Source organism: Caloenas nicobarica, chromosome 21, assembly GCF_036013445.1.
Source record: "Caloenas nicobarica isolate bCalNic1 chromosome 21, bCalNic1.hap1, whole genome shotgun sequence".
NCBI lineage: Eukaryota > Metazoa > Chordata > Aves > Columbiformes > Columbidae > Caloenas > Caloenas nicobarica.
The window spans coordinates 4,071,217-4,098,440 of record NC_088265.1 but is presented as its reverse complement, the minus strand read 5'-3'; the positions used below and the strand labels follow the sequence as shown (position 1 = coordinate 4,098,440).

The following is a 27,224-nucleotide window of genomic DNA, read 5'->3' as shown; positions in this document are numbered from 1 at the left end:
GAGGTGTCCCATTCTGCTAGACCCAGGCAACATAATATAAACCCACACCCACTCTACAGAAGTCCACCCAAACATCTGGCTGGGCTCCAATACTGACCCACAACAGATGTTTATAGTTGTGGGGTTTTTAATAAATGCACATTTTTAAGTTTGAGAATCCTCAACTCCTGCAGCAAAAGGGTCCAGAGTATTTTAACACACTTCATAACAAAATACTTTCTTAGCGTTTTGAGTTTGATAGTGCCTACATGAGTAGGTTGCTTCAGTAAAACAAAAGCAGAAGATTCAGAAAAAAAGACATAAGAAAGTAAAAAAAAAAAAGTACAATCTGTGTTTCAATCAGTTGGACTGTCCTAGGATTTTCATTATTTGACTGTTGAACAGCTACACCCAAGCTGTAGCTGGGGGGACTTTTTGCACAGCCACAAGGAAGGTGCTTCCAGGGTATAAAATTGGTACCTTTCATTATACTAAATCATTCCACTAGCAGCACAAGGAAATTAAAGATTATTTTATGCAATCAGCTTTTAGTCCATTTACAACTTGCCTCATTAATATTAAGAAATACACTCTCACTTTTGACCAGACCATAAAAGAAACACATGAATTAAAGATATTTGAAAGTTATTTCAGATTTGTGCCCTCTGAACAGCCCCCTCGGAAGGTGAACCATTAGGTCTTGGCCTCCCATTTGCATCTGACTTTAAAACACATTTGTGGCTCGTTAGCGGATTAACAGATGAGACAGAGGGGAGTTAAACATAGCCAAGGTGTGAGAAGTAATTATAGGCTGCTGCATCAGGCTGGGAATCAGAAAAGCCAGTGTTAAGTGGCTGCTCTAAGAGGTGATATCTATCTTTACTGGAAGAAGAACAGGGCAGAGCTGAACCTGTTTGTACCTTAAGCAGTTGACCTGAATCTCATCCAATCTCCTGATTGAATGCAGACAAACTTCACTCTTCTCAAAGTCTCAATTTTTGGAGAGTCAGATTCTGCAGCTGATTCTGCTGTTGGAAACAAGGGCTGCATCGCAGGGGCAAAGCAAGAATGATTTCAAGGGACATCAACATTTCATTGGGAAAACCGTGGAGTGGTTCTTTTTTTTTTTTCAAATTAATGAGGAGATATGCAAGGTTGCTTTGCCTGGAAAGTACCGATATTCTCCTAAATTTGTGCAAATGAAAGTCAGCCAGGCTGATGTGTCTGACTTGAAAAATAACTAAAACCTCCGATTTACAAGCCAAAGAGAAGTGACATTCCATTCCCCCGCTCTCCAAAGTAAGTTATATAAGGCAAAGATGATATTAATCCAAAACTACGAACCTTTAGCATAGTTACCAGCCAGAGAAGAGAGCACTGCCCTTGCTGCCGAATGCGGGATTTTATTGGCAATCGTGAAAAGAGCCATTTGTGGGAAACGGGCTCAGCCTACCCCTAAGCCATCTTTTAATCAAACCTGTCCTAGTCTTGTTCTTCGCTTCTCCTGTTGTATTCACCTGTTGCCTTTTGCCTTGTACTGGGATTGTAAACTCTTTGAGGCAGCGTCTATAGCTTTGTTATGAGTGAAATGCAGGTGACATTGGAGTCGGGGTGATTTGTCACATCAGCAGAGGCAGCTTTTCAGGACAAGTTGTTTCGCACATTGTACATCACGCCAGGGCATCCAAGGCTGCTCTCCCAAATAACACTGAATGATGGAATATTACGTGCCCCAGTAGCTGTTATTATTTGGCTATATTTTTTACTGATTAGCTCAAAATTTGTTGTTGTGAACCTTATGCAAATTCACATCAAGAATGTGAGACCATATTATAAAGTAATATTTTACATAATTATTTTGGTGTATGTAAAACCTGTACAACTGCACCAGTTGCAGGGCAATGGAATATCATTCCCTACAGGGTTGTATTTCTCTAAACCACTTCTCTGATTGCTCGGAGGCAAAGCTCTAATGTGGGAATTGCACAGTAAAGAAGATCAGAAACAGAAAAAATAAGATGATTTTTTTTTTAACACCCAAACCTCACCAGCATTCCAATGACTAGATAAACATTTCTGCAGTGTAAGTGAAGTAGTTTTGCACTAGTAATTTCGTCAGTCAGAGGTTATGACTTATGCATTTGTTGAGTTCATGGCTGATTCCTTATGCATGCACAGGAGCTAATTGCATCCAAGAGAGTTCTGTGCCTGTTGGTCTGGAGGTGTATTGCCATATGTTTGCTGTATACTTAATTAACACAGTGCAGCTGCACTGCTTTCCATCCGTATTATAGATTAGATTTCTATTACACATCTAGGCAGGAGTCCCACAATTCATATTTATTAAAATAATTACCCCAAGATTTAGATGGTTGGAGGTACTCAGTCAAGCAGCTCAGCATTACTTTGCGCAAGGAATATTATTCAGCTATGAAGCAAAACGGAGTAACACGAGTACTTGAGCGGTTGACGTGCACGCGGTCAGAACATCAGGCTCGCAGGCAGAGGTTAAAACAGGCTCTGAGCCTTTTTACCAGGTACTGTTTCTTAAGACATGAAGATTATTGAAGTGTGACTTGCTAGTGTATTCTCATTCAGCATCAGATTCAGCTCTCTTTTTAGCTTCCTGCAATCTTTTTCTCCAGGCACTGGAAATTTAATTTTAAAATTCAATTTGTACAACGCACTCGTTGGTCTTTAGTGTCTGTTTATGAAGCACCTGTGGTTCAAAATTCAAATGCCTGCACAGATTGTTACAGGTGTAGAAGAGCTTGAGTAAGGGTGCAAACTGCACATAGGCATTGCAGTCAAGTACAGGGTGTTTCAAAAGGCAGTATACATATACCCCCAGTAACTTATTCCCTGCTCTACAAAACCAGCTTGTGTACAAATACACTGAGGCCACAAGAACAGAACAAATCCAGAACACAAACACATAACTTAAATGTGTCCGAATTGCAATGTTTAGATCCAGGATCTAATTCCAACCTCAAACACCTTTCAAGAGCCGGGAATACGATGACTCAGAGCTGTGGTTCAGGTTTGATAAGACGGGGACATTTAGCATTTTACGTGAAGGTTATTGTCTTGTCCAACTCTGAACTGAGGAAGTAATCTAACTAATTAAAGTCCAAATCTATGCAATTATAGACAGCAATGCATGGCTGAGAAATAATCAAATTTACTTTTCTTCTCCATTCATAGAGCCATTGATATAATTTCGTAAGCTGGGTAAGACGTACATGTAGGAAAGCGAAGATTTGCAATTACCTGGCGGGTACAAAGGGCACAGCCCAGCAGCTGCTCCCACACTACACTTCACTTACACACCGCGTGTCTCAAAACCCTGTTTCTGATCCCAGGGCAGCAGAACCGAGACTGACAGTCCCTTGGGACAGGCTGATGAACAGATATCAGCTGGCGACCGACACCTGACAAATATTTCTGGCAAAAGGCACTAAAGTGAAAGACCTTGTGAGTTGTTTCCCAGGGAAGCTGACTGACATGTACTTACTCTTTCAAGCAAGCTGGATATTTAGGTCTTTAGGGGTCCAAAAGTGCTCTGTACCTGCTCGTTATAGTTTTTGTACACAGAAAAGGTAAATCATAAAACGATCCATGTGTGAAAAGCTGCATATATGGTGAAAAGCTGCATGTATAGAGAAGAAAGAGCAGTTTCTTGCATGTCCCTGTGCTGCTGGTGGGGTCCAGAGCCTGGCCAAGTGTTTCCATGAGGAGTGGAATAAAAGAGCTGGGGATAAGGGGGTCAAGTACCAGGCATTTTAATGGCATGATTTACAGTATCTGCTGTAAAATGCAGGTTTTCTGCTATTAGCCAGTGTTATTGATTCCCCAACAAAGAACAGGCAGCCGAAAATTACCGTTTCCAGGTTTCTCATGCACCACGCTAGATGCCATTGCACTGCTAAAAAAACCACCCAGATACTGAGGTCTCCAAATGTTATAGCAGGCCCCCAAAGGTGAGGGTGTTGACACATCTAGACAGTATTCGAACCAGATCAATAACATTCGGATATTCCAGCGGCAGAACAGATAAATGAGCTGCTTGTGCAGCCGAACCAGCCGGGGAAGCGCGGCCAGGGCCGGTTCTGGGGACTTGCTAAAGCACACGCGTCGTGGCGTTCCTCTGGTTCGTGGTTTAAAGCAAAATCAGCAATTTGGGGGAAGCAAACTCCCATACCACTTGAGCGCCAGCTATTCTGGAACAAGACTTAACGGGGGCTGTAAATCTAGGAGATGGGGGGAATTACTGGGTCACTTTGAATCGGCAGCTTCCACAGCCCTTCTGTTCGGCTTATTAGCATAGAAATTTCTAACTTGCCAGCTGAAGAATGTTTAGATTTGAATTATAATAGACCTGCTATAACTGGAGTGCAGAGATAGAGAGAGGCCTAGGAAATACACTTAAATAGCTCGTTGCTTTTTTTTGCTTAGGGGTTTTTGCCTGCTGTAGGGAGACTGTTGTTTGAAAACAACAGCGAGAGCAACAACAGTATTATTAAATATTCAATAGAAATTCCAAGAGAGGATGCAAGAGAAGGAACATGGCAGATTTTGCTTGAGAAGTTAAATGCAGTTTCATTGATCCATCCAGCAGCCACAGCTCAGAGGCTGCTTTGTGCATTTGAGCTTCACAAAAATCTCCAAATCCTCGGGAGCAGGCTTAAGGGGCTTGATCCATGTGTCAAATCCCCGAACTGAAGCAATATACTGATAGGCCTCAGCTGCAACAAAGTTATCCTAAACAGCACAGAAGGTGGTTACTGTCACCTCAAAGGGGAAAAACAGACTTTCTAAGGATAACTTTCAAGTCTTCCTCCTGCTTTGCGTGCCCTCCTCCGCTCTCTGGAATGACAGCAGCCGCAGCCGGCATCGCGTAGCCAAAGGTGCTCCTGAGCAACTGCTGCTCACTAGAGAAGATAGAATAATTTTGGTTGGAAGAGACCCTCAGGATCATCAGGTCCAACCGTTCTCCCAGCCCTGGCACTGCCTCATGTCCTGAGAACCTCATCTCCGTCTGTCCAACCCCTCCAGGGATGGTGACTCCAGCACTGCCCCGGGCAGCCTGTTCCAATGCCCCACAGCCCTTTGGGGAAGAAATTGTTCCCCAGATCCAACCTCAACCTCCCCTGGCGCAACTTGAGGCCGTTTCCTCTGGTCCTGGCGCTTGTTCCTGGGGAGCAGAGCCCGACCCCCCCTGGCTCCAAGCTCCTTTCAGGCAGGTCAGAGATCAGAAGGTCTCCCCTCAGCTCCTGTTCTCCAGCTGAACCCCCAGCTCCCTCAGCCGCTCCATCACACTTGTGCTCCAGCCCCTCACCAGCTCCGTTCCCTTCTCTAAACTATCACAGGTGGTTGAACGGCCAAGGAACTGCTGGGGCCCCCTGACCCAGCTCCTCTATCCCAGGCACAGGCACATCCACCCAAGCTGGGCACCGCCAACCACAGCCCTGTCCAGGGGAGCATCACCGGCTCCACAGCCAGGCTGTTTCCAAGCTCCCTGCCACTGAGTCTCTCGGTCCTTTGAAGTAACTGTTCGGGGTTTTTTATTTTTGTTCTCACCAAAGGCCACGTACTTCAGCGTATGTCACTGGAGGACCAGAAGCGAGGCGTGCCAAAGCAACTCAAGTAATTTTAAGTGCAAAGCTAAAACCTCCCCTTTGGTGCGAGTCTCTACTCTCAGGTGTCCTACAGACAAGCAACTAGAATAGATTGCTTTACACTTGCCTTTCCCCTCTTAACTTTCCATTTTAATTAACATTACAGTCTTGAACCAAAGCAGTGCTTGCAACATTCTGCATTAACAGAAGAGGCAGAATCCCATCTCTTAGTAGAAAGCGGTATTTTGCAGATGAACCTAATCCTTTTAAGATATGAACACACATTTTCTTGCTGGCTGACGGTTCATTTTTATACCTGAAATTGCAGGCAACTCAGAATCATGGTAGAAAATTTCACGCTGCACAAAGCTGCTTATCAGCATCAAAAGAAATGAATTAAGATGGTTGGGAGAGAAAAAAAAAAAAAAAAGATTTTTCAAATAATGCTTATGTTCCAGTACAAGAGCACATAAGGTGGGTTTGCTTTTCAACTTCAGGAGAAACTGTTCCCCCTCTTCTTGTCCCTTTGAAGTACATTCCACTCTGAAAAGCTGTGTAAGAATAACCAGGCTGTTTGTACATAAAGAACTGACAGAGAAACTTTATAGCACCGTAATCACCGGCTCTCCATCCTACAGTGTCCTCAGCAAAGGAACATTAATACACGTTAAAGAGGAGCATAAATGAGGCATCTTTCTAATTAAGAGTGGAACAGCCTGCCAGATGAGGTCAGTCCCCAGATGGGGTTGAAGGGCAGTGTAAGCATGAGAGAATAAATTCAATGTAAAGGTCATCTATATGGATTAAATGATCTGAGCAGTCATTTCCAGAGCCATCTTCTGCAATTAATGTTTAATTAAAAATAGAAACACTACAAAGTTTAGTTTTTAGCCAGCAAAATTATTTCTTGTCACATAAAACCTTTAAATATAAGATATTGCATTCTTCCTCCCTATGCAAAGTAGGCTTCTGTGGTTGTGAGTAACCTGATAGAGCTGAGCAACCCAAGAAAGGGCATTTCAAGGACAGTCAGCATTTACACCTTAAACAAATCCCGCATTAAATCTGCTTCTAGTGACCAGAGATGGCATTTAACAGCTGAGGGTTTTTTCCTTCTTTTCATTCAATTGAGAATGAAATGCAATTTCTAATCAAATAGTCATCAAAACACATCATATACTTAAAGGCTCAGACTACCCCAGGGTCATCAGCAATACCGTGATGTTTCAGGTCACGGAGAAAAGACACTTGAGGATGTTCCAAGCGCGATCTGCTGCTCTCAGGGAAGCGTTTGCTTTGTGCCAGGAGCTGAACCAAACCTGTTGCGAGTGTCCAGACCCCCCTGCCCTCAGCTCCTCTCCTCCGGGGGACCCGTTAAACTGTTCAGAACCAGCAGTTCCCAAAGAACTCATCGTAGCTTTGCAGATCTCTTTGCATATCTCCCCGGACCCCTCCTAAAAGTGCCTGCGGCATTTGTTTAGTGTGATTTGAAATCTTCTGTCTCCTCTGACTTTGCTGCCCAAGAACTAGGCCACCAAGCAAGTCACCAGAGGAATATTTGTTCTTCAGCACTCGAGTCCTTTGTAACCTACTTCCAAGTTTTTAACCTACACCATCAGAAAGAAGTTGGAAAAGGAGGTTCAGACTCATCGTATGAACTCTTATATTTGGAAAACGCAATAAAAAGTCACTTTGCCTCTCCAATGTGTGGGTCCTTTCACTGGTCTGAAGTTTGAGGAATTTGGATCTGGTTCCCAACTCCATCACTGATGTTGTGTTTGACTTTCAGAAACGTGCACACTCTCCAAGCTTCAGTTCCCTGCGAGTGGAGATAATAGTAACTTATTTTCCTATGAGCTGGAGATATTTTTCACAGTGCTATGAAAATTAGTTCAAAAACTAGTTCAAAGACTTGGTTTTTCCTTCCCTCAAAGTCAACCGTAAAATTCTCTTCAACAGTGCAGGATCAATGCTTTTTTTCTTTAAGTGCTTGATATAGCTTCCTCTCTTTACTCTTGGAACTTGGGGTCTTACTCTGTTTATTTTTACTTATTACAGGGACAAAACATGAGAGTTGTCATTGTTTTCAAGGGTACCAGAGATGCAAGTCAAAATATCCACGTATTTGACTTCTTGAAGCTGTTAGCTTTGCTCACTGGTTTTAAACAAGGTGTCACCTTCTCCAGTCAGCCCTTCTGGTCTGTCCACGTCTTTGCTCAGGGAAATTTCTCAGGAAAGCTGCTATTAAACCTCTCTGACCTTGCTCCAGTACTCGCAGGAGCAGCCTGGCTAATCCTCCGTAGAAGGAGGCAGAATCCTCAACATTCACGGGAGCGCTCAATCCATCAGGAAACCAGAAGAGGCAAGGAAAGGCAATCAGCTTTTCCAAGATGCTAATAAGGCAGCGCAATTAATCTCTTTACCTCTTACTCAACCTCTGCTGCATACATAAATTAGATTAGGAGCCACGCACATACACACACACATATATATAAAATACCCTCTGATTTAAATGGCAATTCTAACTTGGAAATGAAAGGCAAGAGGTAAAACTGTTAAAAGACAACACATGCAACATCATTCCTAACGTGACCCGCAAGGCCCAGGTATTATTTGCATCAGACTACACATGCAGAAAAGAATCCTTTTGAAATCTTCTGAAGTATCAAATATTATTTGTTGCTAATTCTGGTTTTCAAACAACCGCCTAGAATTTCTGTTAAAATACGTCAGAGCTGTTAAATGCCTGTATAAATAATAAATGGGAAGGGCACGTACTAAGACTAAGGTGTCTCTGCATCAAGACCTAGACAGGACTATGTTTTATTAATAACAATTTGAAAACCACAATGAAGTAGGAAAATGGCTCCTCTGCCAGGATTTTAAATCCCTAGAGCTCACAACCAAGCACAGTCCAGAGGGCACCAGTTCTAACGATCATATGGACTTTACCAGAACATTTAGACTTGTACGCACAGATTTAAGGGTTGTCATTATCACTCAGAACATCTTCTAACAACGTGCCTTTCTAGACAAGAAAAACATTTTCTATCATACCCTATTACACTTTACTAACCCCTTAAAAAACAGGAAAAGGGAAAAATACAGTTTTTACAAAGCTTTCCCATACCTAGCTTTGTTCCTTTGCCTAGTGTCCCTGTTCTCTGCATGATTTGGGGGTAGTTTTATACCTTGAAACCACTTTCATCAGGTCCTCTCCTTTAGAAGACAGTGTAGCCCCTCCATGGGAAGCAGAATGACAGAAATGCTGAGAGCCACTCTGTTTTGCCAGGGTATTTGCCACCTTAACTCTTTAAAAATACAAACTATTCCATGGTATCTTCAGGACAGCTGTAGAAGTCTTCCTCCGATTTCTGTCCATGGCTAATTGTGCTATGACTATGGAAGAAAATATTATGTCATGGATGCGCATACACTGATTATTTCAGTAGAAATAGTCTTGTGCATTTCTTTAAAAAAAGTCTAAAACCCTTTAGGTACAATAGGCAGTGACAGACGGAGCCCGATTTACATAAAATCACATAAGCATCAAGTTCTTTTCAAGTAAGTCACAGATTCAAAAATAGTAATATAAAACACTTTCAGCTTCAAGATGTGCGTGTATTAGAGTTGCAAAAGCTCTGGCGATGGACCGTGATTCTTTCTACTTTTGCACTTCAAAATTACTTGTTGCTATCCAGTTAGGATACAACTCTTTACAGATGGGCTTTGAAGAATGATCAAGTTCTTTAAAACAAGAACTAGAGTGTAATCAATTAAAAAACTAGGACTTGGGTATAACTTTTCACAACTCCAGAATTCAAAGATGCCCTTAACTTTTAACAAATCTGCAGCACAGCAGCTCAAAGAACGGATTTGACAGCTCCTTTATTTAAAACATCCTTGTTCTTTGCCTTCACATATTAAGAGTTCCAGGGGGGTTAATTCCCAGTTAGATGCCCAGATAACTCCTAGATATGCAGAACATGGCCTGGATTGTGAGAATGCAACTAAGAGCAGGTACCACTACACAGCACGGTACTTATAGAGAAAATCCTTGGTCTGATAGAGAAGTTGTCCCCTCTACCTGCTCAGTTCTTCACTTATAACCTTTTCTGATTTATTTATCCTGGTGTTTCCTTTCATTCTTCTGAACCACATATTCAACAGCCAGACAACGGACACTCCTGCACATCCAGAATCTTCAGTCAACACATGGGCCAAGAGCAGGTTTCCCTTTAAAATGTGAAGTTCTAAAGCTTTTGTGAAGGTATCTGCTCGGCACAGCGCTGCGTTCATCGTAGCATAGCTGTCTTCTAAGAGGAGAAGGTGGAGATGTCTCCATTTTATATAATTAATATTTCAAACCTGGAGTAATTCGAGTTAATTTTATAGATGCCAAAGGAAAACATATCCCATCTACAGGTACAGCTTACAATCAGAAAGAGTATTTGACCTGGGAAATTAAGCTTTTGAAAAGCGCGTGTCTTTGCATTCCGTGATCAAAATGCTGGAAAACCACAAGGTAAAAAACCATCACAAGGTGAGCTCCGGGGTGTTCCCAGCCAGGCGAAACAACCCAACAAATAACATCTTGGTACAAAGCATCTTAAAGACGCATTGCATAGAAATACGACTTGTAAGAACACCGAGGCCAAAAACTTGAGCATAGCTCCAGGGCTGTTCTCACGCTCATCGCTTACCACAGGCTGTACCGGCCTCGCTGGGTTATTTAAAGTGTCGTCCAGGACAGTTAATAACAGATTTTTGCTGCGTGAAGGGCTTTGGAAGACACAACTGCCCTGCGGGGTCGGTGAGCAAAGCTGCTTCTAGGAGCTTCTGTCACCTCCAAGGCTTGCATGATAAATACATCTAACTGTACACGTCTGCTTTGCATCTCAGCCAAACAGATGGCTTGGGAGAACTGAGGGGATATTAAATTAAGCTAAGGTGAACCTTCTGGGAAAATTCAAGGGAACTTAATTGTATAGCATTAACTTTTACCTATTTCTGCCTTTTTATTTGGTGAATACTTATGAGCAAACTCCATATTTAATGAGGAAGAAAGCACTGATGAAAGGATATATTTTTTAACATCTTTAATCTGAATTCCTGCTAGTGCTGCATATTTTCCCACTAGAATGCTTATAGGTGATGAGGGTACCCTGTAATTTTTTACTGATTACACCCCAGGCTAAATTAGATGCAGGAGATATATCTATGTGTAAAAACTTCAAGATAAACACAAATTTTTTAAACTCATCAAACAGAGCCCTAATCCCTCTGCAATTTTAAAGTGCAAATGATGGGTATCATACGCAACGTATACAGTTTTATTACGGAACAAAGAGATCCGCGCACAGACCTTTGTATTCAATGGCATCAATCGTTCGACATACTAGTTCTGTGTCTAAATTCGGCCGGGATAAAGTGCGGTGCAGAGGTGCAATTGCCAGCAGGGTAAATCATCGCAGGACTAGGAATAGAATCCAGGTTCTCTCCCTGACCCAGCTCTGGCTAACAGATAAAGTTCTATTCTGAACAGACCCACTCCAGCAGGGAATTGCTCAGTCACCTTGAGTCATGCAGGACTTGAGAAGGAACGAGCCTTTCTCGTTAACGGAGTATCCTGGGTAAGGGCTGAAGTCTAATGACAAAGGAATCCACGGGAGATTGAGCCTTTTGTCGCCAGACTTCTGCTTTAAATCTAAACTGCAGACTAAAAGTCACCCACTCCTGACAGGTAACCAGTCACCTCTGAGAAACGCATCACGGAATTCTGTATAGGCCGTGGACAGATCACCGCGGCACTTTATATCAGCATTGATAAATATAGATACTTCTTATATAAGAAGGGATGTTCAGGCCATCAATTTTTTAGGAAGGTGTTCTCATTGATTTCCAATAGGAAAATCTGATCTTAAATATTGTATAAAATGGTATTTTGATATTATTAATGTCATCTACTGAATAATATGGATGCTTAATCAAAGTGTAAATAATGATTATGAAAATACATACTGGACACTGCATCAGTGCAAAGAGCAAAGTCCCTTATATAAAGAGCAAGAGAAAACACTGGGGATTAGAGGGTAGGAAATAAGAGCTCCTCACTTTTAGGCAAGGGTACCTGAGGAGAAAAGAGCTTGCTCAGGCCGTCCGAGGTCACGTCAAGAACCAAAAGTCACATCCCCTGCAGCCTCTGCCTATGGCTCTATCATCCTGTAGATGACATCGCTGTGTGTCCTGTATCAACAGATCTCCAGGCAAAAGGAAACTTAAACTGGAGAGGGAGAAGATACGATGGGAAGCTGGTTTGGGGCTAAAGCCCATGCTAGGAACAACAAATGAAGGACAAACATGTCAAGTTTATCAACTAAATAAATCTTAAAATAAAAGGATTTAGGAACACCATAATGATGACACTGCTTGCATCAAGCACAAGCTGTGCATGTCTTCATATTGTATTTACTGTTCCAGAAACATAAACTGGATTACCAGGGCTTAGTGCTTAAGCAGCCTGTTTCATTAGGAAGGCAAGAAACTTTGGCTGTGCCGATATTACAGATGTGATTTACACAGGACAGAGAAAAGACAAGGACCGGGATGTTGCCCTGTTCAAAGCCCAACAATTATAATCAATAAAATTAATATCACAAAACCTTACCAGCTCCTACACAGAAATCCCAACAAAGTTGGAGGTTCTGAACCAAGCAAGATTATCCTTATAAGGATGTACGTGAGCTCTGTGAGGTCATTTAGAGTTTTAACATCATTTTCCTCAGATATTACGAGACCTATCACACTCACAGAAGGGTAGAGAAGTTTTACCCGTGTTTTGAGGGGACAACGTTACTGCCTGAGGTACAATTATTAAGTGTAATGATGGGAATCAGGCCAGTTCTAGTTCTTCTGAAAGGGCCCACAGCAGCGCACGGCGAACAAATGTAGAACTTAAACGCTGTTTCATTCCGATTTATACCCAGATTTACTCCTTATTAGGCTGATCATACCCACATCTCCACTCAGCCACACTTGTACAGCCCTACTTCAATTGCACAGCTTTAACCGCGTTGCTTTTCAGTTTGCTTCACTGGATTTAAAGTAATACTAAAAAACACATTCCCTATGCTGCAGCTATTCTGAAGTAGCTCAGCAGTCTGGGGAGGGAAATCTTCTATTCCTCTTGTCCGTCTTCCTCAGAAGAAAGCAAAGGTTCGTACCCCTAAGAAATGTTCAAATGTGAGATATTTTTACAAGATATTTTGGATCCAGCACTGGGTAGAAGAGGGCTGAAATCTCACTGCTGCTGGTTTAGATTTGCAGGGGCTTAACTGCCCTGTGAATATAAAAAAGAGCAAAACATAGCTTAAAATAGGCAGAAGTCAAAGGAAATCTGTGCGTGGAATGCAGTCAGCTTAAAGGTCAGCCACAGATTTTCCTAAATCAGGATGAGTTCGAAATCTGGTTTCTTTCCCATTTATGCAAGATCTACGGAAAAAAAAAACCAAATACATCCAAAGAACCAAGCCCATGGCACGCAGCTTTCCCTCACCTGATTCCCTGGCCAAGCTGGTGAGAACCGTTTGTAATTTCTGTCACTTTGTGCGGTTCTTACAGCTGTCGGACTAATCTGCAGGGAAAAGGTCCAGCAGCTTCCTCGCCAGCCACAATATAAAACGTTGACAGACCCAAATGTTGCACCGCTCCTGCAGAACGTATTGCGAGACATTTGAATTCTGACATCTCGCCTTTTTCTATGGGAAAAAACCAAAACAAAACGAGAATAAAGATGCATGTTGCAGATCTGGGCTCCCAGTTGTTTCGTTTAGGGTTTTTATGTTTTGTTTCGGCTTGGGTTTGTTTGCTTGTTTATTCCAAAATCACCTTGGGAAATGAGGCTGCTGCGTATCACTCCCATAGATAAATTCAAATAATGTTATCGGCGGTGGTTTGTACCTGGAGGAAGGATGGTGAATCAGTAATTGCAAGAGAATGAATTCATAGTCGAGTGTTTTTATGAAGGTATCAACTCAGACTCAGCATGTGAAGTGTCATATCTACAGGGAAAAGCTCAACTTTTCGAGGTGCATATGTAGCAACAGGAAGAAAAAGATATCACAAGTAGCAAATTCAGAAATTCTCGCTTTTCTCCAGGCATCTCCCTGTAGTATCTTAGAGATAACAAAGACTGAGTGGAAAACACGATGTGGCTTAACTACCTATACTAATCTGGGAAGGAAAGAGGCTTCTTCACAGCAGACGTGGGAATGAAGTAACAGATGATGGTTTGACTCTCAGATCATGCAAATAATGGAGAAACATTTTCTAAGACAGAAATTAGAAAATAGAATCTGCTGACAGGGAAGCTGTGAATTTAGCAACTCTGCAAGCAGTGACGGGAAGGGCTAGACAGGGGATTTAGGACTAGACAAAAGATTTACTGGTGGAAACTGCAAAATGGTAATTTGGCTATGTAGTAGCAATGCCATGAAAACAGAGCAGACAACACAGCCTTTTGTTTTTCCTGAAATACTTATGAATGTGCATAAAGATCTGGCTGCTCAAATGCATCAAATACAAGAAAAAGGACCCGAGGCATCTACAGAGACAAGAACCATCTTTCAGCTCCATCCCAAGGTGCAAACCACAGACGATTTATTCTCATAATCTGCTACTATTCATGCAACACTTGAAACACACTTAGGGAAACAAAGCAGGGTTTGATTTTGGTGATTGTCCCTCTGTGTACTAATTATTTTTATTAGCAAGTTAGTTTTCATCACAAGCTGCTTGCTTTCTCATCTGGGAGAAACATATTTATAAGGCCAAAAGTTCAGAATCAACTTTCCGAGTGTTCCAAGAGAGGCAGAATATCGTGCACATTATACAATCTTGCAGCAAATACCTTAGAACCCAATTCTGGGGATGAAAACGAAACCCGATAAGATAATTCAGGCTGGAGGTGAAGCACACACACGGACATGCTGGGTCATACGTGGGATTATCAGAACTCGCCTGTGACACACGATAGGAGGAGAGGGGACATTTCTGCACTAAACTGCCGATCTGAATTCTAAAAGAGGTGAAAAAAGAGAAAACAAGTTTTGACTAGTAACATTTAAGGTGGCACTATCAATCACCGGCAAACTCGGACAAGTCCAGTTAATTTTTGCTCAGAATGATAAAATACTCCACTGGTGAAGAAAATAACAGAGAGAGTTTCATGCAGGGCTATTTTTCTTCTTGTTTTTCCTTTCTATTTAGAAGAAAAATCTTATTAAATTTGCAGCATTTTTAATCACATATAGACAAGGGAAATTGAACTGTGCACAAACAAGCCTGTATTTTCCATCAGCTTTTGTTGCTTTCAGTTAAAAGTTGATGGCTTGGACTTTTTTTTTTTTTTAAAAACATAAGTCCAAAACATTTTAAGAGAAATTGGTATTGGTGAGGAGGGTCCTTTGGTCTGTCTCTGAATAAAGAGGAGTCTGAAATAGAATTATTCAACCAGCTCTAGCCTCAGAACACTTCCCTGGAGGCGTAGATCTGGCAGCATGTAGGTGAATTTGATTTCTTACTCAGAAAAATTATCTGTGTGTTATTAATATTAACACATGCTTAGAGGAACAAATGGATAAGATATTCTAAACTGCAGATAAAGATGGATCCTGGACTCTGGGTAGTCCAAGTGAAGAGGGAAGGTGCTGCTGTTCTCAAAGGAAGCTGAATAAAATCAAGGGATCAGTCAAGAGCAGGTTCAAAGCATTGGCCTTTCATTTGAAAAAAAAACACATAAGAAAGAAAATATTCTCTGATTTGTCTGTCATATACTTAATAGAATAAATGTTGTATTGCAGTGTGGTGGTTCAAGCTTAATTTTTTTTTTTAAATAAGGCCTTATTAAAAGAAGATAAAAAGATAAAAGAGCAGCTAGTGTAAGAAAAAGCTATTTGTTTTCACTGTCTTTTGTGACAACCTTTTGCTTTCCTGCACTAAGTAGGTCCACAGAGGGGCACCTGTAGTTCTTGGGGTTTTGTTCTTTATTTTTATTTTCTGCTATACAGAGTCGCAAAATGAGGGGGAGCGGGGGGGGAGGTTATTTCAAGGCTTCCAAAAAATCCAAATTTATTCATAGAAAAGAAAGCAGAAGGAACAGAGTTATGAGCAAGGAACACTGAAGTCATCGAGCTCGTAATAAAGTCTATAGCTAACTAGCCACAGGTGCTCTTTACATCCCAGGAGCAAATGAGACAATGATCGATGTGGATACAAAAATGGCTCTGCAACCATAATACAGTCTTTCTGGAGTACAGGTTTGCACCTGCTCAAAGACAAGGCATTAATATTTATTTAAACAAGCCCATTAAAAAGGAGGAGGGGGTGGAGAAGAAGTCATTAAGTATCTAAACCAAGGTAGAACAAAGCCCGCCCACGCCAAGCGACGGCTTCTGCATTGCAGAGAAGCAGCCGGCTTTGCTCAGCAGAGCAGGCCCAGGGTCTGGATGCGACCTCCCAATTTTTCATTGCGGCCTAAACCCGTTCCTACTGGCTCAGCTGCCCGACATAACCTAAAATCAGAGTAGATTTCAGTCATATATAGCCTCTGTTGCCAAATTTACAAAATTATTTAGGTGTGTAACGATGCAAATAGCGTTAGGCCTGCACCAGCAATTCAGTGATCCCTCTTGTGAGCCCAACTAACTCTGGAAATCTAACCCTACGTCAATTCTAATTTTGCTCCCGAGTCAGGCGGGTCTGTGGATGCCGCCAGGCCGGATGGACACACGAGCATTGGAACATGTATCTGCAGGTTTTCAATTTATCTCGGTTCTGCTTTGCTTAGAGGTAAAGGTTCCTCTAGGGGGTTATTCCCCGTTCCTCGGCATCGCAGCTCGTGTGCTCTAAAAGAGAGAGGCCCGGAGACCTGCGCTGCCTTCCCACCGCGTGACGGTTTTACAACGTTTGCGATATTAGTTGTGATTTTACCAAAAGGCAATAAAGAAAACTCCTTCCGAATCTCTCTGATCTCAGTAATATCCTGCGCACACCAAGTCATCCCTCAAGGGCCGGTTCCACATTTGAATTTCCGGATTGTTTTTCAACCCATTATCACCAGGATTTGTCCCTTACATTTCCAGGACTTGCGTAACCTGCGCTGAAATAAGTTTTTACGGAACCTACAAGTGCCATCTGCATCACAATCACCTTGATGCTCCTGTAATTCTTAGTATCACTGAAATAAGTCTCTCATTTACAACGCATGCTTGATCCAAGTAAATTCTTCCTTCCTTTCAAATCTGATGACAAATGCCACATTATTAGATCACTTTCCCTTGGAAGGGGTAGAATATATTCAGGTAATAACCAGCCCTTGGAAAGCATTTGACATGTGCAGGAAAAGGAGGCACTAATCAGAAAGGTCTAAAACTAACTGGAATTTGTATGCGGCTTTCCATTGCCTTGAATGAAATGAGTTTCCAACATCGCTATTTAAAAAAAAAAAAAAAGTATTTGTGAAACTGTGTTTATTAGGGTCCAGATTTTACAGACAGAGATAATAGGATGTAGAGAAAAGTACAGCTCATGTTATTTTTTAAGACATGAGATACACCTTTCACTTGTAGCACACCCCTCATTCCAATAAAGCTGGCATACTTTATGCATTTCACTATTTAACCATCATTGATAGACTGTTGAAATAGAACTGTTGATCAGGAAAGGTAATTCTATGCAAATTTACAGAATTATAGCTTTTTTAAAATATAAAATATTTCAAACTCTTATTTAAAGAGGAGCTTGGGTGCTGAAGTATAATTAAAGGAATGAAGCTTCTAAGGAGATGACCAAATTAAAACAGTTTTTCTCTTCCAATAAACTAGTCAAAAAACATTCTATAGGAAGGGTGAAGAAGAGGCTACAGAACCCTGCAGAGGATCCAGCATTGCAGGACATTCCTCTCTCAAAGTGAATCTATTACACATGAAGCTTCCAGTGCATCTTCTGGCCAGTACAGAGATGCCCGGGATGTGTAATACTTCATTATAACTTTCTCCTTTTTCTTCTGCTCACTTCTTCAACTCCTTTGAAACCGCTTCCAATTCCAAGTTCAACTTTTCCAGACTCTAAAGCTTTCAAAAAGCCAGTTCTTAAAAAGCTAATTAATTCCCCATAGGCGCCTTTTTTTTTTTGACTCAGTAAATATTTCTGAGATTGCTTTTTGTATAATCAGTGTCAGCAGCTCATTAAAATGCACAGTATGTGTATCATTTCAAATGTGACATGGCTCAGCATGGACGCTCAAGCTGCTTAAAAAGACAGAAAAGAAAAAGATGAGGATAAAATGAAAGCAAAGACCCAGCATTTCCTAAAAGCTGACACCAGAGTTAAGAATTTAAGACAGGGCAGGGAGCCTTCAACCCTGCTATTAGGTGAAAAGTCTAATTGCTCAATGCACTGACCTGCCTTTTCCAGCCTGTATGTTTTCCAAAAAGATTTCTTTTCCAGAGAGCTTCAAGGTGCTAAAAGAGTGGATTCTACTGTCAGGTTAATTGTATAAGGTTTTCACTCTGGGTAATATGATGATTCTTCTTGAATTAATAATGAATGAAGTAATTTAAAAGGCCTTTAGTGTACGCAGACAGAAATAAAGAATGCCTTAAGCTGGGACATTTTATTTTCTACTAAAACAAACACTTTTTTAAAAGTGTGTGTTATTGCAAAGAGAAGCGCTCAGTTGCTAAACCCGCCAGATGCCCAGATCAGATGATGGTCAGGCTGACAATAACACTCGGGACATTTTCCTAATATTTCCTGGGTACCGTTGAAGCTCGATGGCTGTAGAAAACATGAAAGTTAAAAATCCCCCTTGGGGTCACGAGAAAACCCAAGATGAGGGACTCGCTCCGCAGCGGCTGGTCGCAAAGCTGCAGCTCCGCTTTAATTGGCCTTATTTCAGCTCTGCGTTGGATAAAACACACCTCTGTTCACTTCCAGACAAATTATAATGACTGACATGCTAGGAAAATGATAACAATGCTAAATCATAAACTAATTAGTAACTGTGTGTACAGTAACTTCTTTAAGCGCGTTATAATCACAAGCTGTTAGAGAAGCTTCCAAGCAGCAGAACTGATGCTGCAGAGTCCCTGTTGTCCTGTGCAAGGAGCAGCAGCACAGCCAAGGTTCAGTGGAATAGGAGGAAAAGGAGGAGGAAAAAAAGAAGGAGGAGGAAAAAAAGGAGGAAAAAAAGAGATCAGAGCAAAGCGACTCAATTTGCACCCGTCACCCCACCCCGTGAGGGTGACGACCCCACTCCACCGCAAGAACCAGTTCTTACAGATGGGTTTGAATCTCAGTGCTCACATTGGAATTTAAATTCAATTAAATATTGACTGAGGAAGAACTTGTGGTCAGGGTGAAAAGCTTCAGTTATCAAGGAAGCAGGAGTCCTTGAAAATAACATCACACTTTCACAGGGAAACCAAAAAAACAAAAACCATGCTATGGAGATACCCAGCAAGGGGTGGGCTTTTTTGGTCAGGAAATAATAAAGTGGATTTGTTTTCTTCATGTATGACCATAAATCCCCAGTTAGAGTAAACCAGCAAATTTTTCTTCAACTGATACTGGTGAGTTGAAGGGCTAAACAGTAACTTGTAAATATATGTGTGTTTTTCTGTTCTGCTGACATTACACCCCATCTAGAGACCCACACAGGCCCCTGATGCTGCCGTTACAACAAGTCTATGATTCTACAGCTTAGAACACAGAGGAAAAAAAAAATATCGGCCTAACCAAAAATGTTGTTAAGTTCAGCAGGCTAACAACAATTTTAAAAAAAAGGAAAAGAAAAAAATCTAAGAAAGCTTTTTTCTGCTACATCTATCACTACTGAAGCTGAGATCTGAGGATCAAAAACTCAGATGACAGTAGAGCCGCTTGGTGATGCATGAAGCACAAGAAAACTGAGATCGCTTTTTGCCAGATAGATCAGTTTTGCAAGAACTAAAAGGAATAAGGCTCCTCTGAACAGCTGAACGAATAAACATTAGCAATAAAAGACACTAAGGTGTGGAGGTTAAGACTGGAGGTATTTTCTGCAAAGTGAAATTCAGCTTTTTCTTATGTTGATTCCACACAGAAGTAAATTCCTCTTTTTTTTTGCTGAATAACTGTTAAACCAACAGCTTAAATTTTCCCTTTTTTTTTGGTGAAAAACTCATTAATGCTCATGGAGAAACCTGTCAAAAGATGACAATATCTGTTTTTCTTTAGTGCGATGTACACGACACAGTAACTGCTATTTCTGTTAAGCAGGAGCCCATTACCCCCCGTGAGATGTTCCAGATTTCCATCCCTACTTCTGTTACCTGGTACCGTGACAGTGACAGCCAAGGAACAAGGTCCACGTTAAGGGACAGCAACAGGAGGTCTCTGACACTCTCTCTAAAATTGCATTTGCTGGCAGAGCTGAAATGCCAGCGATTCTTCGTTCAGATAAATGGGATTTCTAGCAGTCGTTTGAGGGGAAAGGGAGAGGAGCAATGACAGTGTATGAGCTTGGGTTTGCAAAATGCAAAGAACACACATTCATCTTAGTACCGCTTCAAAAAAATATTTGAACAAGCACGTTGTCACCTTTTCAGTGAACAGGAATTAAGTACGTGCTCAATATTAACAACGTGCTGAACTGGGACCCCTGTGTTAACCGGTACGGGTTCCCCGTTTGCTTTGAACAATCCCCCTTGGCTACACCAAAGAAAGATTTCTAGCAGTTCACGCACATTTGGAAATTATGAAGAGCAGAGAAATCACTGACTGGAAGTCTCAGCGATGGTGCAAGTCCCCATTTGCAGAGGCGATGAAACGACAGAACCCGAGGCAGGGGGATGACAGCGTTAGTGCGGATGGGATTATTAGCGCGAAAGGTATTAACGGAGGATATGCAAACAGGTTCTCCCCTCCGCGCTCCTGCGACTGACGCAGAAGATAAAGCCACTTCTGTTCCCATGAAGAAAACCCTTCCTGTCCTCCTGCGGCCCCGGTCCAGCCCGCGGGACCCGAGGAAGCGATTTTGGTGGTCGCTCCGTCCCTCACCCCAACCCGCGTTTCCAAAGACGGGAGCTCACACTCCCATCGTAATCCCTTTTCCAAAGGTCTCTAAGAACATTACTTCCCCTGCACCTTTTAATGAATGGTAATAGAGCAGACTTGATTAGAAGCCTTTCATCATTTTAGGACTAGGGGCTTTAGCTTTCTGACCTACTTTCCTTGCCAACGAAATGCCATTTTTAGCTTCAACTCAAGGTCTGAATGTTACCCAAATTCAGCCCATCTGTTTTAACTGCCTACAGGCTGAGAAGTCGATCCAAGCCAGCAAGAATAAATGGAACCAGTGTGTGCATATATTATGTACTCTCAGCCCTCAGTGTATTAAATAACCTACTCAGTTTGTTCCTGAGTCTACATAAACATCCCTGGTTCTCTGGGCAGTGCCTGCTGTTGGTGGAAGGAATATTGATGCTACCAGCAAATCCCTTCCAGTTTTAAAGGTCCCATCCACCACTTCATCACACGTTCACTTCTGTTAGGGTGAGAAAAGGGCCTAACAACATCAGACCTTTCTGCAGGAGTTCACACACAACTCCCAGTCCTTTTCATTATACAAAACTCAGTAACCACCATGAACTTATAAACCAGAATGAAATCAAAAAGGCAACGTTACCTGGAAAATCCCTATTAAGTAACTGCTGACCACAGCTTTACAAAAAAAATCAAAGTGAATCTGAGTACTGAAGATAAGCAGCTGCTGATCTGCATCTCCAGCACTCATCCCTCACGGCTTGGCTCATGGGGGTGATTTCAGCAGAATATCCAAAGCATCCATGAAAACATGAATCGAATGCGCCAGGGAAAAAGAAAACAGTGGTGAAAAACCAAGCCAGACATTGCAGAAGGTGAATACCCAGCTGAGGAGCTGCCCAGCTCAAAACAAGGCAGAAAATAAGTACCTGGACGTACAAATACAAGACAGGATAAAATCCAACGGGGCAGGAAAATGGGACACGTGAGCAGCAGCGAATTAAACCCTAAACAAAAGATCTAGCTATCCCCAGCCCCCGTACCAGAGCTGTTAATTCCCTTTCTGTTCATCATGTGCAAAACCAAGAAAGGAATGACTAATATTTGCTTTTGTTTTCCTTGTATCATTGGAAGTGACACGATCATTATTTCACTGGAGGTTCAAAGCAGCATTAGCATGATTGCCTTGGACTTGTACCTATTAAATGGAGGGACGCGAGCTCCTCTGAGCTGTCAAATGGAACATACACAGCCCTGCAATGCTACTGAAAGCTTCAAGCTGAATTTTAGACTTTTTTTTTTTCCTCCTTTGTGCAAATCAAAACAGTGCATAGTGGTTTACTTACAGTATAAAAAAGGATCTCTTGCACCTGGAAAGCTACGTACTAATTCCGTGCTTTATTCCATCACTTTCATGCAAAAAGCTTTCAAAATCATATTCTATTGTACGGTACATAATGTTATTATTCCATCCTTATTGTCCTAAAAGCAGAAGCTACACACTGGAGTGAAATGTTCTTTTGACTCTACTGTGCCGGGCAAAAGGTTAGAGAGATAAAGAAGCTGTCAAAGAGCTGTTAATGCCAGCATGAGGCAGAAATACTCAATCATTTGAAGCAGCATTGTTTCTGCTTCCATCCTCCGCGAGATATTTCAGCTTTCGTAGGCTGCGTGTGAAAACCACAAGGTTTTGCACCGCTAGGCAGGAAATGGCCCTTGACCGCTTAAACCCGGTGAGCAGAGAGGGCAGAGTCCTCTTCTGCCCGCTGGACCCGTGAGCTGTGCCCGGGCTCTCCCGTTGGCTTTGAGACCTCAACCAGATGATCCGGGTGCACAGGAGGGTGCAGCAGGACACCCCAAAGCGTGTGCGGGGCCAGCTGTCCAGCCCTGGGAAGAGGAGGGATGGCGGACCTGACACTCTTGTCCAAAAGTCTTTTACTGGTAGGAAAGAAGGCGTTAGGATACAGGTTGATCCATTTTCAATCGTGCTCTTATCTCCTCCCACATCTAGGGGAACCAATGGAGACAACAGCTATACAAAAATGATCACTTATGAACCGTAGGCCCCCTCCCCAGATTACTGACTTACACCAGCTGGAAAGCTGGCACATAAAAAGAGTGCTGGAAAAAAATAAAGCATCCTCTGAAAAGCTGTTTCACTGTCCCCACAGAGCCGTTATTGCTATAGCACCTCCCGATGTCCCTATACCATAGGATCTTCCAGCTTTTTGACTGCAATTCCCTATTCGTAGGGCAGTGAATGTTGCCCAGATAGGATTGGAGATGCTGCTGAGAGTCTATTTTAGAGCGAGTCATTTGATGAGCTGGTCAGCACCTTATTTATTGCTGTCTCCAGCTGGGGAGCTAAGCAGTGTCCAGACACCTCTGCTGCTAAAACCAGAAGCAGTGACCTCTATTTGATAACGTTTTCTGTACTGGCAGACAGAAAAACAACAGCATATTATGCTGTCAAGGCTAATAGCTGCTAATTAGGGTGAGTGACATATGACCGCTTTTATATCCAAAGAACACGGGAGTCACAGTACAAATTAAAAAATACATTGAAATTCTGCATTCACAGTCTTTTCCAGCCTAAAGTGCGATCACTTGAAAGTAATTCCTTATTTTGGTTTTTCCTGGTTTATCTGTTTAAGGCTTTGCTTGAACTTTGCATCATGTGCACAGAGAATAAAAGTCTCACCGTTCACAGTGTTTCTGTGGTAGGAAATGGGGCTTTGAAGGGACAGCACGAGAAGGAAAGGGGACAAACCATAGCTGTGTCATTTGAAACACGGGATACGAGTGTAAGACTCCAGAATCCCCAGTGTGTTCACTCCAGATTTCCGTACAACTGCCTTGCATTATTCATATTTGTACAGTGACACTTTGGGGTCACTGCTGGGTGTTGGGTACATTCAGAACATGGGGCAGCTCCCGAAGAACCCAGCACCTCCTGCACCAAGCAGGAAAAACCGAATCATTCCCATTTCATAAACAGGGAACTGAGGTACAGAAAGCCGAAGCGATTTACTAGAGGTCACATTAAAAGTCTACTGAATTTGAAGCCTACTGTTGTTTTATTACAAGCTCAAACATCCCATTAGACCCTCTGAATGTTAATCATTACCTAACTCTTCTATCTTCTTACTCCTCTAATGAGATTATTGATGAATTACTTAAAATGCACTTTCTGGAGAAGAAATTTTTTAGGTGACAAGTTGCCTCGTACGAAATAAATTAATGGGAAAGTTGAGTTCTCTCATTTCAGTCTGGGGAAAAGAAGTTTTGGGTTTAAAATGCCCGATTAGTACTAACTGAAATCCAATACGTGCGATTATTTGGCACTGTATCTGTTATAAATATGCCATGTGGCCATTAGTACCTCGTGGCACCATTTAGGACAAAAATAGTCACTCCAGCCATGAATATTGCAGTAGTTGCATATGTCAATATAAGAGTTAAACAACTGCAACTCTATAGGTTCAGTCCAAACCTCGTCATAATCAAAGTCAAGGGGGGGTCTCTCATTACGTGCAACGGGATCCAGACCAAGCTCCAGCTGGGCTTAACTCTGATCAAAAAGCTCGGACATTTCCAAACATGGGTATCAGCCACACTGCAGGTCAGCCCAGTAAAACCAGAGCACACGCTGCAAGCGCACGACGAGCCTTGCAAACCACAAGGGATGAATCCAACCCCGTTCTCTCGCCAAGCGACTCTGCGGTAGATCCAGAACTCAGTCTTACTAGGACAAGTTTTAGGTCTTGTTCCTGTGCAGCCTGCTCCAGCCAGTGCAAAATTTCTCCTTGCATTATCTCTCATAATAGCTTTGAAAATGAAGTTCTACATCTCCCCAGCAAAATCCTCCACGCTCCAAGACAGTCTGATCTTTCCTGATGGTATTTTAAAGCACCTTCTCTGAAGTCTCAAGTAATGAGGTAACTCTCAGTCTGCGTGTAAGAACAAAACTCTACAAGACAGACTGTGAGCCAGACACTTATTATTATACTTTCTACAAATGCACAAAAGAGCTTTTTTTCAGTGCTCCAGGTCAGTGAGATCATGTTTGAGGCATATGATTAATTTTCAGCCTTATTGTGTTAAGGGATGGCAGGAGAAAAGAAAGAATTTCTTTCTTTCTTTTTTTTTTTTAAGAACCGTGTTAAATGAGGCCAAAGACCTTGTCACTTAGCAAGAGCTTTTAAACCATCTTCGCGTAAAGCAGCAGCTAAAAAGTTAATAGGCATAAATAGCATTTTATTGATTTGAGGTATTCTGAGGGGTTTTAATGCAGGTGATGGCAGGAGAAGGAATCTGCTCAGGATAATTAAGCCTTAGCTAGTCTGATATTCCTGACAATTCACCCTTTAGTGAATCCAGTTTTGAATGAACCCCAAATTTCTGACTGCACAGATGGCAAGAGAACTGCTGGGTTTGGAAATGGAAGCATAAATCAGTCCTCATTTGCACCTGGATACAAGGGAATGAAAATATATGAACCTGCTCACAAGCAGACATACAGTTTTCAGTTTGCTAGAGCTCATCTACACGGAGAGGTAGGTACTAAATGAGCAAGGATGTGAATTTAATATGCTCAGCAGCTGCCTGAACCAGCACATCTATTCTGCAACAGAAGTGCCTTTCTTTGGCTTTGCTTAACTCATTGCCAAAGCGCAGTGTAATTGTCATCTCCCGGATGACAGCGCTACAGGAATTTGTTGTTGCACGGTGGATTTCTAAGCTTTAGTGTCCTACCTGGACGCTCACGTTGCTGCACATTTGGGGAACGCGAAAAGGTGTTTTGTGCCATTGCACTTGTCTGAAGCCGGGGCTTCCCTTTTTTTTTTTTTGTGTCCCCCCTCCAGTTATGGTGACATGGTGCCCAAGACAATTGCTGGGAAGATCTTTGGCTCCATTTGCTCCCTGAGCGGGGTGCTGGTCATTGCTCTGCCCGTTCCAGTCATTGTTTCCAACTTCAGCCGAATTTACCACCAGAACCAGCGAGCCGACAAGCGGAGAGCGCAGAAGGTAAGAACCCTCCTCCCAAAGCTCGGCCCCCCGGTTGTCACCACGGGGCTCGTGGGACACCGGTGACAACCCTGAGCATTGCAGAGGACACACACGCACCTCGCTGTCACCTACGCATGTGCAGACAGACCGTCACACACAGTTATACCCACCTGGCCCTGCACAGACACATTGCGCACGCTGTGTACTGGGGTATTTAAAACATCAAAAGCAACGGGGCTTTTATTGCTCGTCTTTGCTACGTACCAGTCTGAAATAAATACACATACACACAAACCCTTAAATCGTTAACAGGAGCTGTTGAGCTTTCTGGCTGCTTGGTTCCTGTCCCTTCTCTGCCCTGGAGTTTTGAAAACACCATCTAGAAACATGGATTTACCAGCACACGTACCCCCTCAAAGCTGCAGCCTGTCACACAGACAAGACACTGGGAATAGACAAAAGCCCCTGGAAATGTCAGGAGATTACTGAAGATCCTAAAATCTGAACATTTTTACCAGTATAAGCTTACTGATTCACTAAGTGTAACAGATTTATTGCATTTCTATTTCAGTCTGCTAAATTACACCACAACCAGAATCAGGTTTTACAACAAGGGCAAACTAAAGGTCTGGGGTTTTTTTTCTCCCTGTGGAATAGTGTCTGCCAGAAATTCAAGGCTTGGAGGACCTGATGGAGAGTAGTAGTAGAAAGATGTGCTATTTCTGCTTCTTGCATCGCAGGGAGCTGACAGCAGAGAGCTGAGATACAAGACCTACAAAACCACACAATTTGGCAGTCAAAACACATAAGGAGAATTGCAGAGGCAGAATCCTGCAGGAGTGAGTTGCAGTCTTCACAAGTCATCGCTGGGTTGCACATATGCCTGCATGAGGTTGGGCATCATGCATAGAAAATATAAGGCTGCAATAATTTTGGAAAGGAGAGCTGTTTATCTGATCGGACATACCATATAATATAGATAATAGTGTAATATTATATCTACATGATATTATCATATAATATAGGCTGGGCAGCAAAAAAAAATATGCAAGACAAATGAACAAATGAGATTTGTGCACGGCCATGGATCCCAGTACAAAGAAGGTCCAGAACGGAGCCCAGGGCTGTGCTTTCAGACAGGGCTGCCCTCCTCTCCACGCAGAATACTGAAGTTTCTTGTTCTGATTCACCTTTTCTTTTATTTGCTGGCCCGTGATCCACTCGGTGACAAGGAGATGTGCCACCACCTTTGATGCCGATATGATTGATCGCAGCTTTTATGAGGTTTGCCGTATCGACACGCGCAGTGTATAATTTCCCCCCATTTGAATTTCTAATTCCCTTGATATTGGATGAATTTCTGGGCTAAGAAAGTTTTCCCAAGTCAGAAGCGTGAGTAATTTTCACATGATCATCACTGCATGAATACTAACGAGAACGAGAGAGGCAGAAGCACATTAATGACGGTGTCTCTGGGGATGGTCAGGACGTACGCAGGGCAGTTCAGAATCTGCTTGGGTAGCAGACTTGTCC

The 27,224-nt window shown here is 42.3% G+C and overlaps 1 protein-coding gene across 2 annotated transcripts in view; it reads left to right on the top strand.

Moving 5' to 3' along the window:
* The window catches only part of KCND3 (potassium voltage-gated channel subfamily D member 3), a 107,480-nt gene that overhangs the window by 56,188 nt on the left and 24,068 nt on the right, over positions 1-27,224 (top strand). For both annotated transcript variants that reach the window (XM_065649523.1, XM_065649522.1), the window contains exon 2: positions 25,547-25,709. In XM_065649523.1, coding sequence (XP_065505595.1) covers positions 25,547-25,709 — 163 coding nt within the window. The remainder of the gene's footprint in view (positions 1-25,546; positions 25,710-27,224) is intronic.